The sequence below is a fragment of the Perissodus microlepis genome, chromosome 2 (genome assembly GCF_051167445.1).
Source record: "Perissodus microlepis isolate ML-2025 ecotype Zambia chromosome 2, ASM5116744v1, whole genome shotgun sequence".
Taxonomy (NCBI): domain Eukaryota; kingdom Metazoa; phylum Chordata; class Actinopteri; order Cichliformes; family Cichlidae; genus Perissodus; species Perissodus microlepis.
Window position 1 is genome coordinate 5,685,308 of NC_140462.1, and position 16,389 is coordinate 5,701,696.

General features: G+C 41.8%; 1 protein-coding gene across 3 annotated transcripts in view; it reads right to left on the minus strand.

Annotated features, from left to right (window-relative positions):
- The window catches only part of gria1a (glutamate receptor, ionotropic, AMPA 1a), a 75,915-nt gene that overhangs the window by 20,668 nt on the left and 38,858 nt on the right, over nt 1-16,389 (minus strand). For all 3 annotated transcript variants that reach the window (XM_084941735.1, XM_084941716.1, XM_084941726.1), the window contains exons 10-11: nt 12,499-12,705; nt 11,380-11,825 (exon numbers count right to left, since the gene is read on the minus strand). In XM_084941735.1, coding sequence (XP_084797861.1) covers nt 11,380-11,825; nt 12,499-12,705 — 653 coding nt within the window. The remainder of the gene's footprint in view (nt 1-11,379; nt 11,826-12,498; nt 12,706-16,389) is intronic.

Below are 16,389 nucleotides of genomic sequence, written 5' to 3' on the forward strand. Positions count from 1 at the left end.
CATGGATTAACTCGATGTCTCCTGGAATCTGGCAATGCCATGTATTGATTGTGCCATCCTGGAGGCATTTGACTAACTATGCTACCTCTGTGGGCTTCAGGTATCACATCAGTAGTGACACTGACACAAGCCAAATGCAAAACTAGTGAAAAACAGTGAGAAAAGATGAGGAGGGGGAAAAATGTCAGTGTCCTCCACCTGTAAATCATTCCTGTTTTGGGGGTTGTTTCATTGTTGCCCCTCTAGTGCACCTGTTGTTAATTTCATCAACACCAAAGCAGCTTAAACTGATTAACAGCCCCCTCTGATACTTAACAGACCAGATCAATATCCCAGAAGTCTAACTAAATAGGTGTTATATCTCGAGCAATGTATTACTATTTCCTATTTGTATAGGTTAAAAAGGCAGATCAGTACGGTCTAAAAAATTAATTGATAAAACAAGAAAGTACAAATCTCAAATAAGCCCACTAACAAATATATTCAAGATCTAATATTCCACCATGTTCCCAATCAGCCGTTTTCTTTAAAATAAATGAAAGATTTAGATTATGCTTTGCCGGGATCCACCGTATACCTATAAAACTGGCCATCTGCTATCATTCGTGACAACATAGAGATAAAGAGCATAAAGAGCAGAAATGATGAGAATAATGTTCAAGAATTTCAGAGTCCTTGTAGAAATAATAGTTATTTTCAATCCTTTATATTAGCGTTCAAACTGCACGGCACACATTTTATGGTGAAAAGAAGAAGTTAAGTCTGTTATTTTAGGCTGAAACAAGTGAAACGAAGGAGGAAGGTGCGTGTGTGTGCGCGTGTGTGTGTGTGTGTGTGTGGGGGGGGGGGGGGGGGGGGGGGACAAATGGCATAGAAGATGAAAAGTAAACTGGATAGTACCACCAGAGGCAGACAAACTCCTTAGCTTTGACTGCTGCTGGCCTCCAGAGATGGCAGTAAACAGCTGTCTAATCCTTCCCCCTCAGTTGCCTTTTTTTTCTCCTTTCGTTTTTCTTTCTCTTGCCTCCTCTCTTCCTCTCCATTCTTTTCCCTTTCCTCTCCGTTCACCCTCCATCTCCGCTGTGCACGCCTGCCTGTCTCTTCATGTGCTGAGAGGGATGCGATGGGGTGGGGGTGGTGGGGTGGTGACAGGGGTTTGGCCCGAGACAACAATACCCTACACCTTGGCACTGATGCTGACAAATTCAAGTATGCACGAAAACACACAGAAGTGCGTGCACACACAACACACATATGACCCACATGTGCATTTGCTGCCTTCCCGGGCATGGTTTACTGGTATGAGTGTGTGTGTGTCTGAGCAAGGGAACAAAGGGGTCACCATTTGGACGAAGAGAAAAGGGTTGTGTGTGTGTGCATGCGTGGATGTGAGGGTCGTTTGTGCACCTCAGTGTGTGTGTGTGAGAGTGTGAGTGGGTGTGTGTTGGGCCTCTTGCAGCAGTCCTCCCCATTTGAGCAAAGTGACTGGCAAACACAGACCTGTTTGTCTCTGTTTGTTTCCTTTTGAACTGCTTTCCTTTGAGCCTCCTTTCCGCCCCTCATACATTATTGCACAGCAGCCAACCTTGCCGCCTCACTAAAAGATTAACTAAGCTGTCCTATTACAGTAAAGGAAATCTTCCGAGCAGCACTGTAATTTCATAGTCATGTTAAGGCAACGATTAATCAATTATTCACTCCGCCTTTAATTTTTTTTTATTGTATTGAGAAGAAAATGAATGTTAATGGAAGCAGCAGCAGAAGCACAGGCTCAACCGCAGCGACACAGGCAGAAATACAATACTTGTGTGTATGCACATCGTTAGTGCTGCAATAATTAAATGATCAATCAGTGTCCAGCCACTGACATGTGATCGAGCAAATATAGCGCACACTTACCTACCAAACTCTCTTAACCTTAAAGATCTATTTACTTTCTTTGGCTTCTCTCACCATTACTTTAAATATTAAATTTAAATAAATAAAAAATACAGTAACCAAATAATATAATAAGTATTTTAGAAGCAGAAAAAGGAAACAGGTCTCATTGGTGTTGTTAAATTCAGTATCAAATCCAAATGAGCCTTTGGTTCTGTTTGTGTATTTTTCTAAATTCTTTCCTGGAGCATTTTGCTTCAGCTTCATAGTGATGGAGAGAAAACATGTCATGCAATCAAGAACTGCACCAGGTCTGCGGGAACACTGATTACACAGCTTCTTAAAGCCCCCTCGGCCACCAGGACTCACCACCTGACACCTACCCAAGTTTAGCATTCCCTAAATCAGCTTCTTGCTTACAGTGATGGGGTCCCTCAGGTTTGGCTTGCAGTGGTTGGAAGAGCACTGGGCTGTGACCTCACGTACAGTATTTACCTTTAGAAAGCAGAGGTTAAACTCTCTTGTTAGAAAAAAAAATCATCTTAAAAAGCTACACACGGCAGACCGGATCTCTGGCTTTGACGTTTCCTACGCGATCTCCACCCACAGTTCCCTGGGAATCTGCTATAGCGCTAAACTCTCATTAGAATTCCCCTGGCTGGCCTCCTCTTTTCGATATGGTAATTAGCAATGACTAATGACTTTAGCAAGTGTAAAAAATGAGCCAGTAATGGCCACATTACAATGGATTAGGAATTACAGAGGTTTAAATGAGAAAGAAAATGGTCTCTAATTATGGTGTGATTCTAAGACAAATCAGGGATGGTACAGGAGTTTTCTGATACGCAGCTTTTTTTTCTTGTTTCCTTCTTATAAATTAGTAGCCGTATGTTCTCAATGACTGGGAACGGCCACTCCCAGTGTGTTTCCACAGGCGAGCCTTCTTACATGCAACGGCATGAAACAACAGAAACGGCAAAAAGGGAGTGAGAGAGTAGCAAAGTGGAACTGGTGAGGTTATTGCACCACTAAGCAGAAATATATATATAGATATAATCCGAGATAGAGTGATTATATCTGAGCTAATCATCCCCTGCTCTGGTGAACTGCGAAAAACATCCTTAGCAAAAACAACTCATTAGACGTGGAAATGAAGAAAGCAGTATAAAGAAGAAAGGACCACTATTCAATCAACACAATGAGACTGCAGAAGATAAAGTGTCCGTGCGTGTGTGTGTGGTGCAACAACCAAGTCAAGGGTTACTCCATTAGTTATTCTAGCATAATATAGCACACAGGGCTCTACAGTCATATTTCCGAGTTGTGTGTAAACATTATTTGTATTCTGTTTTGAAGGAGCTGAAGGTTTGAACAGGCCGTGAGAACTGAGGTGAATCATTTTTAATACCTTACTTGATGCGTTTGTCACACAGTGCTGGCACAGGATGATGGCCTGCATTACATTTGAATGAAATTAGAGAATGAAATAACAACTCCATAATTTATTCTTTTATTTGGAGGATTAAATGATTCTACTTATATTTCCTTTAAGAGTCCTTCTACTCACTTACTGTATATCACAGGGCTTTTGTTAATGAGCCTTTTTCCCAACTATGCCTCCACTGCTTGTAAATGTAATGGGTTGATAAAATTTTATTTAAGCTTTCTCCACAGTCTCCTTAAATTAAAAAAAAAAACTAAAAAAACAGGCGGCTCAAATCATGCCTAATTGCACAGGTATGCTGGGATAATTAACCAGAATAGTATATTTATGAGTGATGAACTTTTTTATGTGAAGCTGCCTCAATATAGGTCGCTGCAGTTGCAGAAAGCACATGCACGACCCCGGTCACGGGTTCAGAGCTCAGAGCAGACGTGGCGACTTTGGCTTGATGTGCCACACACGATGCTTTTAGTGCACAGAAAGACAACAGACGCACAGTTGTCTGACGCTTTTAGTGTGTTCTTGATATTGCCAAAGGAGCCTCGGGGGAACAGCAACACACTACGGCCAATATTGTTGCAAAGCCACAGGTTTTGCTTTTGTGTGCTTGCGCTTTTGTTGCAAAGACCTCCCAGTTGTTAAGTCTGTATTATTTGAGAGCGCTTTCATCTCCAAGGCCAAACTAACATGTGAGCTTTAAGCATGGAGCACAAAAAATAATGATTTATTAAAGCTTCTCTCTCCATCTAAAGGTCAGCATTACCATGCCATTGAGCTGAAAAGAGAATATTATGGTAATGTTACCAGCCTGAAGCAAACACACCACAAGCTTGTAATTATACTCATTCAAGTAGACTATGGGAAAAAAACAAAACAACACTGACAAAAGCGTTATGATTTCAAACGCTTCGTAATTATTTAATGCATGTTTTTTTCAATAAGAAGCAGTGAAGTTAACAGGCTGCTTTGCAACATATGGCTCATTTTGGAGCGGTTGTGCGTGAACGCAAAACAAAACAAAACTTCAGCTTGCAGCCACCGCACGCTGCCGGTGCAGGGGAATCGATATAATTGAGATGCAACTCTAATCGTTATATCTGTGTCCGCACACTTGTTTGCTGAATGATGCTGCGGATTGCTGTCTTAGCCTCAAGTAACCTGAGAAAAGACAGTTCTGGCAATCTGTGAGAGTGCTCAGCTCCGCGCCCACACACATACGCAAAGCCTCTTAGTCACTCCAGCTAGAAAAATAGGCAAATACATCACAACTGTTTCCCGCAAATCAATGCCATCAACACGCGTGTAAGCGGACTGACAGTGCGTTCAGGCTTTCTGAGCATTAATACAAAAAAGAAAAAAGAAAAGGAGATGCTGTATGTGTGCATTTGAGTGAAGTTCTGCACATCAGAGAGACTTGAAGGGAAACTGCTATGATTTTAAAAAAAAAAAAATCTCTTTACGGTTGCCATGGTGACACACTCTGCAAAGCCCAAACAGTACAGCTGAGCTGAGAGAGATTTTAGTCATCTCACTCCTCCTCCTCTCACTCTTTTTCCTCTCACTACATATATAAGGGCATCCACCCCTATAGTAGAGTGGGCCTGCCATCACAAAGAGAAAACTCTCATTAGGGCTCTTTTCAACTCGCAGGCCCTCTCATAAGCCTCACAGCATCGCATCTTCCCAGTCAAATAACTGGCAGTGTTTACGCTGGCCCAGGTAGATTTCCCGTGTGGCCTCGAGCTCGGTGTATTATTCATGGTTGCAAGAAATATATCCGTATACTGTCACAGCTTGATTACAGCAAAAAGAAAAAAAAAGCCCTCTCTGCATGTGGAAATGTATGTGTGACTGATGTGACAGAGTAAACGCCTCAGAGGCGATGGTGCCTTTGTCTGTGGTACAAAGTGTGATACGCCAGTGGGGAGTGTATATGGGCTTGTGCGTGCGTGTGCCTCGGTGGTTTCTGTTGGCGAGTGTGCATGCATGTAAGATCAAAAAGTTGCCTTCATGCGATCTCCGAATAAATAAAACATAAGTTGTGCCGTGAACTAAACCGAGCCGTATCTTTATGAATAAATCATCCCTTCCTGAACCCCCCCACTCTCTCCAAAAAACTGCTTTATAGCAGCTAACTTATTCTACAATTATGTAACTCAGTGGTGTGTAACACAGTCTATTTTCTCAGTGCTCGCGACATTAATTACAACAATAAACACAGTGTGACATCCCGCTTGATCCCTGTGCAAGATCAATAATTCCCTTGATCACAAGAGTTCACCTGGTTCCTCACTGAGGGTTTGGTTAGCAGCCGAACAATAGCTTTCATGTCAGAAATAATGGGTGTGCCTGCATTATGTAGGAAACCTTTAATTTCAAGTGCAGTGTGCTACGGGTGAGTCTGTGTTTGGGTTGAAAGGAAGAGGAAAGGAACACGTACAATATTCAGTTTGAAGCGTGAGCCATTTTGAAAGCTCTTCTCAAAATGGAATGAAGACAAACCAATAGGGTATCTATATATAAACAAATAAAGTGATCACATCCTAAATGTTCTGGGAAAATGTGACCCAATGCTAAATAAATGTTGAGTCAATGTTACAATAACGTTAAAACCTGACGATGTAATAGTAATGACATTAAAAGAACACAATAATATAATTGATCGATGATGATCTTTCTATAGTTGATCAGGTGACAATGAGGTTGAAAAGTCATGGATTTATAGCTGACCGGGAAATTATATTGAAATGTGGTGGATTTTATATAAATACCACAGAAGTTCAGTTGATTAGAAGTCATAAATTCAACAATGTGTCAGTATTAAACTGTAAAAATGATCAAGACTCAAAGGCAGAATTCAGGTTGACACTAAAATGTTGATTTAACATATTTTCAATTATTGTTTGCGATCTGGGTCGGGTTTCAATGAGAGTCTGATAAAAGTTGTCTGTGCTTACATAAGTCAACAAATAAATAAGTAATGGAGGCTTAAGTTGACACATTGACGGCAGAAAGTCAACATCTCAACAGATGATCCAGATAATCCACGGAAAGCAGGGAAATAATGAACACTATGCTTGTGTTACACATAGTACTAGATCTGAAAATTTTACTGTTATGTTTTTGCTTCACGTAATCCTGGAGAAATACAGAACGGAGAAATCAAAAATTCCCTGAGAAAACTGAGTGTTTAACCTCTCCTTTTTAGTGCTGTAGCACAAAAAATAAATACTGACCCTGCTGGGGTTACATTATACGCCTCGTATACAATCCATTATTGAATGATTCTGACCGCCAGCCTGAGACATTGCTGCTGGCAGGAAGGGTGTGAGTGACAGGGCTGATTTATTTCAGTCTACAGTCATATAACGGAGGGAACGCTGACACCTGAGGACCGGAGAGAACTCCACGGGGCCATGCATTTCAGGCAAACGCGCACCTATGAGGAGACACGGACGACAGATGCCGACTTAAACATATCCAAACACATTCACCTGAAGAACACTGCACTCTTTTACTCAAATCCACTCAATATTTCCCTCATTGCATCTTCCCTTAAAATGTATTACAAGGAAAAAACTAGCTCTTCACTGTAAAACAAGTATAGTGTTCATTATTTCCGTGCCTTCCATGGATTATTTGGATCATCTGTTGAGATTTTGACTTTCTGCCTGCGATGTGTTAACTTAAGCCTCCATTACTTTGGCAGGGTTCATATGAAGTGCGAGGGCCAAGCCTTGCAACAATACTACAGCTCAATGTTGATGCGATTAGCTAGTTTGATTCTGTTCGCAGAAGGCAGACAACTACAGGGTTAACCAAAGCCCTGTGTTTTATTCACATTTTATGGATGTGCGACTGTTTAGGATGAGAGAGGTGAGGGTTTTTCACCCCTGAAGAATGGAGAACAGAGTTGATTAGCGAATGCTAGGACTGAAGTAAAGAACGAGGAAGTTAACGGGTGAACAGATGAATGGAGAATATTTTGGGCGTTTATGTTTGTGTGTGTGTTTGTGTGTGGTGGGGGTGAGGGTCACTCTTGGAATCCACCTGTCTGCGGAGATAAACACAAGAAGGGCCCAACAGCACAGACTGGGGCTTATGGGAGGGCCTGACTGACAGTGCTGACATTTAGAAAGAGCACAGTAAACATGGCCTTGCACAGAATAAATAGCAGGGGGAGCAGTTTGGCCAATACACACACAATCACGTACTGTACGCATTAATGCATCGCATCAGTTTGAAGCATAAATGAATACAAGTGAGTCTATGCATGTGCACAGAGAAACAGAGCTGCATGTACACCTTGATGCACAGGTACACCGTAGACTGTTCCAATCTGATAGCCTACTATTAGAGCGCTGACAAAGAAAATGGCAATAAGTGTTTGCTTTTAATAGAACCAGGCTACACACACACACACACACACAGATACAGGCTGACGAGAAAATTAAACACGCCTACTGATTAATCCAGGACAGAGTGGATCATCAGTGTTGTTCCTTGGCCTTTTGTCTCTGATTAAATGGAGAAGTATGAAGAGAGAAGTGCTTCAGGCTGCCTATCACAGAGCTGAATGCACCTCTAGAACAATCTGTTCTCACCTATTAGTAATAAAGGCACAGCGATGAGAGGTTTACAGGCACTGACTGGGAAATGTCAGCAAATTCAGAAACATAATGTCTTTTACGTAGTTTTATTCTGAAATGTATTAATTAACCATCTATCTATCTATCTATCTATCTATCTATCTATCTATCTATCTATCTATCTATCTATCTATCTATCTATCTATCTATCTATCTATCTATCTATCTATCTATCTATCTATCTATCTATCTATCTTCAACCCTACATTTAGACATGTAGAAGTGGTCAAGACGACGGGCTCGTCTGAGTATTTCAAAAGCTACTGTAATTTTCTCATAACCACATCTAGGGTTTACAGAGCATGGTCTAAAAAAAGAGAAAATATCCAGTGAGCGGCAGTTCTCTGGGTGAAAATACCTTGTTGATGTCAGAGGTTAGAAGAGAATATCCAGACTGCTTTGAGCTGATAGAACGGGAACAGCAACTCTGTTATTAAACTTGTTACAACCAAGCCATGCAGGAGAGGATCTAGGTACCCCTCCTGTTAGCTACGAACAGGAAACTGAGGCTACAGCCAAACTGAGTATTGTTGGTGACGATGCCCATCGCTTTATGACCACAGCCCATCTTCTGATGGCTGCTTGCAGCAGGATAACCCACCGTGTCGAAAAGCTCAAATCATTGCTAACATTACAATGTGTTCCTTGTGCTCACATGGTCTCCATAGTCATACAAATCATATCCGTTCAACAGATCACCTTTCGAACGTGGTTAAACAGCACACTTACTTATATCATGGATGTACAACCAACACAGCTGCAGCAACTCTGTGATGTAATATGTCAATACGGACCCTAATCTGCTTTATGTCAAATATTATTTCACATAGTCATATATATCCACATAGTCACTTTGTATATCAGCTGCTACCAAATTAACAAGTTCTTAATTAACTAGTTAGAGCTACAGCATCAGACAAATCAATATTAGTTGATGCTTTAAAAAAACTAACCTAAGATCAGCCAATCAGCAAGGATAGCTCATGTGCTTACATAATAACCAACAAGTGACTATCTAGGATTTCATAAGCGGTATTTGTTAAAAAAGTGACTTGTGCCTGACAAGGTATCCTCGCTCTAAAGCACACTCTATTTTATTGTCTCTTTCTCTCTAAATGGGACCATAACATACAAAATGAACATAACGCCATATTGAAAAAGACCTGAAGGTAGTGCCTTAGAATATAAACTGTTAAGAGAGTTTTTACTGAGGACGTCCCTGTAATACGCCTTCTTTTCGCAATCTGGAGAGAGAAGTATGGAGGTTTTGGGCACAGCCGCACTAGCTTCCCTTTTCACACCGACAGGACATATTCAGTCTATGAATAAAGTGGAAAAAGAAAGACAGGCTGCAGCTAGGTAAGAAAAGAAAAAAAATTAAAGAAGATGGTCTAACACTACCTTACATACAAGAACAAAATCTTCTCAAGAAATAATTTTTTGATAAAAGTAAAACTGCGTACGCTGTGCAATGCTCTGTTCTTGTGAATTTGTGATGCTACAAGCACTGTTGCTTTCATCTGACAAACCGTAGCTGCAACAGTATGTCCTTTAACTCTAGCAGAAGAACTCATAATGCTTTAGGAGACACATCAGCATGCACCAGTGTGTGTGAATATGCGCTGTGCTAACTAGAGCAACTAGGTCACCCAAATTTTCAAGGGGAAGATGTTTCCTTCAGGCCAGTATTCAGCGGGGTGAAACATTCACTGTGTTGGTTTGTCAAGACACCAAGCAGGCCGTGCTGATCGCTACAGCATGTCCTGCTGCACACGCTGTGACATGTGCAGTTTTTTCTTTTTAGAAAAAAAAAGTCTGTGAATTCCCCTGACACCCCCCCCCCCCCCCCCCAAAAAAAAAAAAATCTTTTACCAAGAACCAAAAATGAACACTCAGACTCACCTTGAAAGGACACTCCAAGACAAAGAGAGGTATTTGACTGAAGTCCTTAGAGGACAAGCGCCCTTAAAGCCCAACCTCACTAATGACACTAATGAAATTCGGTTCCACCTCAAACCTATTTTACAGAGAACATAAGAAAGTAGAGAGGAATGGCCTGTTTTGTCCTTTTAGCCGAAGTCAATGAAAGGTCTTGCATCGGCAGAGGTCGTCCCCCTCGCTCCTCGAGCAAAAGAAATGCAAATACTCTTAATTAAGTTTTTTTAAATTGCAAAGTACACACCATTCCACACACACAGCGCAAAGATGGCTGTGCATACAGAAGGAAGGGACAATTTTAAGGAAGCACCGTGACATTCCCTGGCCCTCTCTCTTTGTGTGGCATACAAGAAAATCAATAGTTATTCCAAATGCATTTTCTGCCTGTAAGAGAAGAGCATTTGGACAATAGGCTTCATCTTGCATGAAGCACAGCACAGTCTGCAGGCAGAAAACAGTAAATGTCAGATGAAGGCCTGTGGGAGGAGGAATTCACTACCTACATTATGTACTGCTGAGCACCTATGTGCCACATGCAGGCCCGTGGGTTGCAAAGTTGTTTTGTTTTTTTCCCTTCTGTTATTTGTGCAGGGTGAGGCCAAAGTGAAAATACACCCTTTAATTTGCCACAAGAAGGAAGTCGAGATGGAACGCAACGGGATCTCCAACTTCACGGTAGCTGCTACATAATGTATATGCAGCTTAATGTTTAAAGAGACAAGAAGCTCTGTCTACGAGTGACCTAACCTGTCTCTGCTAGTTCAGAGCTTACAGTGATAACACTGACATTATCTTCTCATCTCCTCCTGTTAGCGCCTCTGGAGAGCTCAGAAAGTCGACCTCAGTGTCTCTAATTTCAGACACTTAATGAGATTTTTAATTGGTGACCTTTTGAGAACGGTTTCATACCACAGCTCATGAGAGCACTTGAGGGAAGCCAACATATACCACTCAATACTCACACCAGGATCCTTCATAGCAGCTTCTTAAGGCTCTGATATTCGCACAACCGACTGGCTAATCACTTGTGAGATGCAGAATGGCAGGCCGGCAGACTGACAGTCGGATTTGAATTTTTAATTTTATAAAATACTAAAGCTTTCTACTGACTACCAGTTTTGACTGTCATAGATTTGTGCCATGTTTTTAGCACTATGGGAATTATCTGGAGACTGAATGAGACCACAACAGTCTGCAACATGACCACATCATAAACTGGCTCTTCTGCCCTTCATTAAAGTTTTATCACTTCTTTGTACGACAAGCGGCTAAGAAAAACACAACAAAATCTCAATAAACAAAACTCAAGTGAGCTGAAAAAGAAAGCAAGTCAGCATGCTGAGGCGTTGGTGTGGCAGATAGATATGTACTACACGTAGGTGGTACTGAATGTCTCTTTGTGCACCAACAAATAAAAGCAGAGACTCAGAGGAGTATAAAGCTTCAAAATTTGTGGCCTCAGCTTCTTACCGTGGTGAAATATCACAGCCCTGCTGCATGAAGGCGCCAAGTGAAAACCAAAGGGAATTGAAGATGCCAAATTCATTGGTTTGCTCTGGACTCTGCTGGGTGGTGTTCTGCTGCGTCGGTGTCTGGCCCTGCTGCACCCCGTTGGAAGCCGCCGCTTGGGTGGGAGTCTGCGGCTCGGCTCCCTCCTCGTAGTCTTCGGCGTGCCACTCGTATGGGCTGAATCGACTGACCAGGAAGAGGACGACGCTGACGCCAATGTAGGCAAACACAATGCACATCCAGATCTCGTAAGCCAGCGGGTCCAGGAAGGAAAACACGCCAGGCTTGGATTTGGTTGGTTTCTTGATCATTATAGAGATACCCAGTGACATGAAGGGCTTGGAGAAGTCAATCACCTCTTCACGGACCAGGGTGATAGTGAGCGGAGCCACAGCCACGTCTGCTTTCTGAGGAAAGAGCACAAAGACAGGTGTAAACAGTGCTGGATAAAGTAGCACTTCATTGAAATTCTGAGGTGGAATGATACTTGTGTTTCCTTGTTTGCAGCAAAGGTCTGAGAGGATCACCTCAACCACCCAAAGTGCACTACACCGTGTCTAGATATATCCAAGTGTATTGCACAACGAGAAAGCAAATGAAAGAGCAGTTCTTTCAGTTTTAAGATGGTGTCTCTATCTTCCTCCACCTTATCACAGCACAGTTGGTACACACAGCAAAAGTTAGTTGGTAACGATCCAGGTCAAATTAAAAACACAGCACAATTTCAGACTTCTGAAGAACAAAGTGGTTAGACTGTCAAAATTGCAATTCAGAGGAAGCTTTAGTAATCATATAATCACAAATTATTCTAGCAGCAAACTGTAAGGATTTGTTTCTTGCAAAGTGAACCTTGCCCAAAATCAAACATGTTAAAATTATAATTAAATAAGCAGCGCAGAATACTAATAAAAAGAAAGCAAAATAGGTAATCATCCTTAACAGGCTTGGGGCTAGTGAGGTTTTCAATGTGTTAAGACCTTCAATAATCAGTATTCACAAAAGACATTTAAAAGTTAATTTTCCAGCTTTGACTGTGGGGAAAACAAAAAGAAAATCTTAGAAGAAGCTCCACCGACTCACCCCATACACCAGCTCTCCAACCATGCCATTCCACATCTTGGTTTCGGGATCTCGGGCTCCGTACTTGCCATCTGAGACGATCTTCAGTTTGTACTGGTAGCCCACATGCTTTGCTATCTCTGCAGCCAGCTCCACGATGTAGCCCTCGTACTTATCATTCCCCACAAGCTGTTCGTGGTTCTTCTTCAGCATCACGTATGGCGACTCCTGTTGGATGTGGGGCAGCCAAGAGTGAAAACAGATTTTTTATTTGTTTCTTTTTATTTTCCTAAAGTTTTAAAAATCATTTACAGGAACTCACTCAACAGCTTCTGAAATGATTTCCCTGAAATTAGTGTGCATTTTGAAAATGAAGCGCTCTCTTGTTCTAAACCGAGGCTTAGGGCAAAAAAAAGGAAAAAAAAGTACTGGCCCCGGATATAATTGTAGGTTTAAAGGTTGAGAAGAAAAGAAAATTAAATGGAACCACAAGGCATTATTTTAGCTTTGTTCCCTGAAGGTAGGTATGTAATTCATCCACAAAGACCCTCTAAGTAGGATGATTGCGACTGGATCGTGCACTGAAAAGCACATAGCATGCAGCAAGAAAACAGGAATTGGGCAGCATTGTTAGAGCCGAAGAGACATGAGGTATGATTCAAACGAGCACCTGTGTAAGTGTGTGCATGAAGACAATGAAGCTGACAGCTCTCTGAAACCAGGATAACCTCTGCTCCAGGGCCACATTGTTCTTCTTGTTACATCGACTACTGCACATCTCACACTGATTGACTTGCCTGAGAAACTGCAGCTGACACGACACCTGGGGCTCCACTTTCAGAAATATGTATTTCATACAGAATTAAAGTCGCCTCAGTATAAATTGTCCAGCAGCACTTAGAAGGCCTCAATTCCCACAAGTTGTTATGTGTTCCTGTTTTAAGCGAGAGTTTTCTGCTGAGCTTAGAAAATCCTTCCATCGTGTTCACCAGAGTCTGGATAAGGAGGTGGGGGTGTAGGGAGGAGAGGGTTTCCTATATGTGTTACAGCTATCTGTGTTCTCCTGCTCTTTATGATCCAGGTGAAGGTAATCATTGTTGCACATAACTTGAGGCTGGTAGACAAATGGCACCCTGGGGAGGCAGTGAAGAGAAAGGACCGGCGTGCAGCGCTTTCACAGTGTACGCACTGGCGCACGCATTCATAGACAAAGACAGGGCACACGCAACTGTGAGCATGCCCACCACACACACACACAGAAACACACACACACACACACACACACACGTACAAATGTGCACATGGAGATGTGGCAAGGCATACAAAAGGTCCTCCAGGACTGAATCACATTGACCTCGAACAGCTCCACTGAGATCTGCTGTCACTCAACCACATTAAATACAATACTCAGACATGTTCGCTGCACATTTATACACACAAGAGCACTTGTGCACCTGAACAAATGCGACTACACATGTAGGAGTTCATATTTTTAATACGTTTTAAAAATTCAATCATTTTCTCTCATGTGCTGACATTACCCAATATATTTTAAGAGTTATACACACTCAAGGCGACAATAACACAAAAATCAGGCATGCTAAGATTAGACACATTTCACTCTTTGTCTGGTTTCAGTGCAAAGCTGCAGTCATCAGCAAAGGAAGCTTTGATGCCCCATTAAACCAGTTGTGCCTCATTTCTCCACATCTCCAGGCCTAGTCTGTGGGCACAGGCTTGGACAGCAGGGACTACAGTGAAGAACTATGTGATATCAACACAGCAGCAAAACAACACCCACCCGTAGGCAACGAATCAGAGAGCACAGAAGTTAGAAGGTGTAAAAACTCCTGCGCCTGTGCTCCTCACACCTTATCTCTTCTCTTAGCTTCCAAGACAGAAAACTAATTTATCTTCCCGGAGAAAAGGACACTGATAGGAGATTATGTCAGAGAGAGTTATTTTGGCGGCTTACTCCGGAGATTCCAACTCTTGGGTTTAAATAAGGATTTTAGGCATACTTTTGAAAGTAGATGTCAATAGACTACATGTCAGGATTTGCCTTTGCAGCTACATTAGTGGCTACTTTCTTATATTTAACTCAGTAATCTTATTATAGTAATACTACAAGAACCACTTGATTGGCTTTTCAGTGAAAATGATTCTAACAGGATCTCTGGTCTTCCAGTTGTACTGCAGACAGCTGAAGTGGCAGAAGCTACATGCATGCAGAATGTCATCCCGGCACTTCACATGTTCCACGTTGTGTTATGTTACGGCCTCATTCCACAAAGGATTCAATTCATTTTTACCTCAAATTATAAACATATTACCCCATAAAGACAAAGTTTTCTTGAAATTCTTGTAAATGTAGTAAAATTTTAAAACTAAAATATAACAACGACATAAGTATTGACAGCCCTGGCTCAATATTTCAATCTTCTCTCAAGCTATGTCAGGTTGGATGGGGAGCGTCTGTGCACAGCCATTTTCAGATCTCAAGTCTGGGCTCTGGCTGTGACACTCTAGGACATTCACAGAGTGGTCCTGATGCCACTCCTTTGTTACTTTGGCTGTGTGCATAGGGTCGTTGTCCTGTTGGAAAACTGGGGCTGAACCAGAACATTCTGGAGCTTGTTATAATCAAGGATACGTTGCTGCATTCATCTTTCCCTCGACCCTGACTAGACTCCCTATTCTTACTGCCAAAAAACATCTCCAGAGCATGATGTTGCCGATGACGCACTGCATTCAGGCCACAGAATTCAATCTTTATTTCATCAGAATAGAGAATTATTTCTCGATATTTGAGAGTCCTTTAGGTGCCTTTTGGCAAACTCCAAGTGGCTGCCCTCTGGCCTCTCTCTCCTGGAGTGTTGGAGAGTTACTTTCAAACAAAGAATGTGTTTAGTTAACTATGTCTAATCTCTGAGATTATGCACTCTGTTTTTCTGAAAAATAGCCTAAAGGCTTGAAAACTGGGTACAACAAAACCATGTAAGCTATCAATCTCCTTTTCTCGCAGCTGAATGGATTGCATTAGGGTTCACTTTGGGCTTCATTTAAGCTGAACTGACTACTGCAGCCATTTTGCACTAGTTTGTTTAAACATAATTATATCTGCTAAGTGGCAGAGATAGTTGGCTTCTGAAAATTTCTTTATCTTAATTACAACTTGGAGGCTGACTGGAAGAGTTTTTCTCCTCTCACTGGCAATGATGTCTATATATGCAGCCAATGCCTCTAAAAAAAGTGCACAGGTTGATGTGTACTCATGTTTTTTCTGTTATTCTACATTGTTTCTTGCCTTCATCAGCTCCACTAAGAATCTTGTATCTGGTGAACACTGAAGCCATCTGAAGGAAGGCGCACACAGCAGAATTCATGTGTCCCACAAAAATCCCACAGTCATGCAGTCTTTCTATACCAGAACTCCGTAAAGGCAGCTAAAGCAGCTTTCCTATCAGATATTATTGAGACTAATAGCCACAACCCCCGAATGTTATTCAAAATTTTTAATTCAGTGATAAATCCCTGTCTGGACTCTTCGAGCTCGGCCTCTCAGGCTCTCTGTGAGCAATTTCTTATTCATTTTAGTGGAAAAGTTTTATTACTGAAGGCTTCACACTCTCACTCTCTTGTGCTGAATCCTGTTCCGGTTTTAGGATGCATGTCCACCTTTTCTCACTTTGAGCTGTTATTACTCCCCGCTCTTAAGGGGATAATTGAACAATTGAGAAACTCAAATTCTGTGCATGATATCCTTCCATCCCGAATTATCAAGGAAGGTTTTGAGGAAATTGGGCCTTGCATCTTATTTTTAATGAATTTATCATTGTTAGTGGGCTGTGTCCCGACTGCTTTTAAACATGCGGTAGTGCACCCTGTTCTTGAAAAAAGTAATTTCGATCA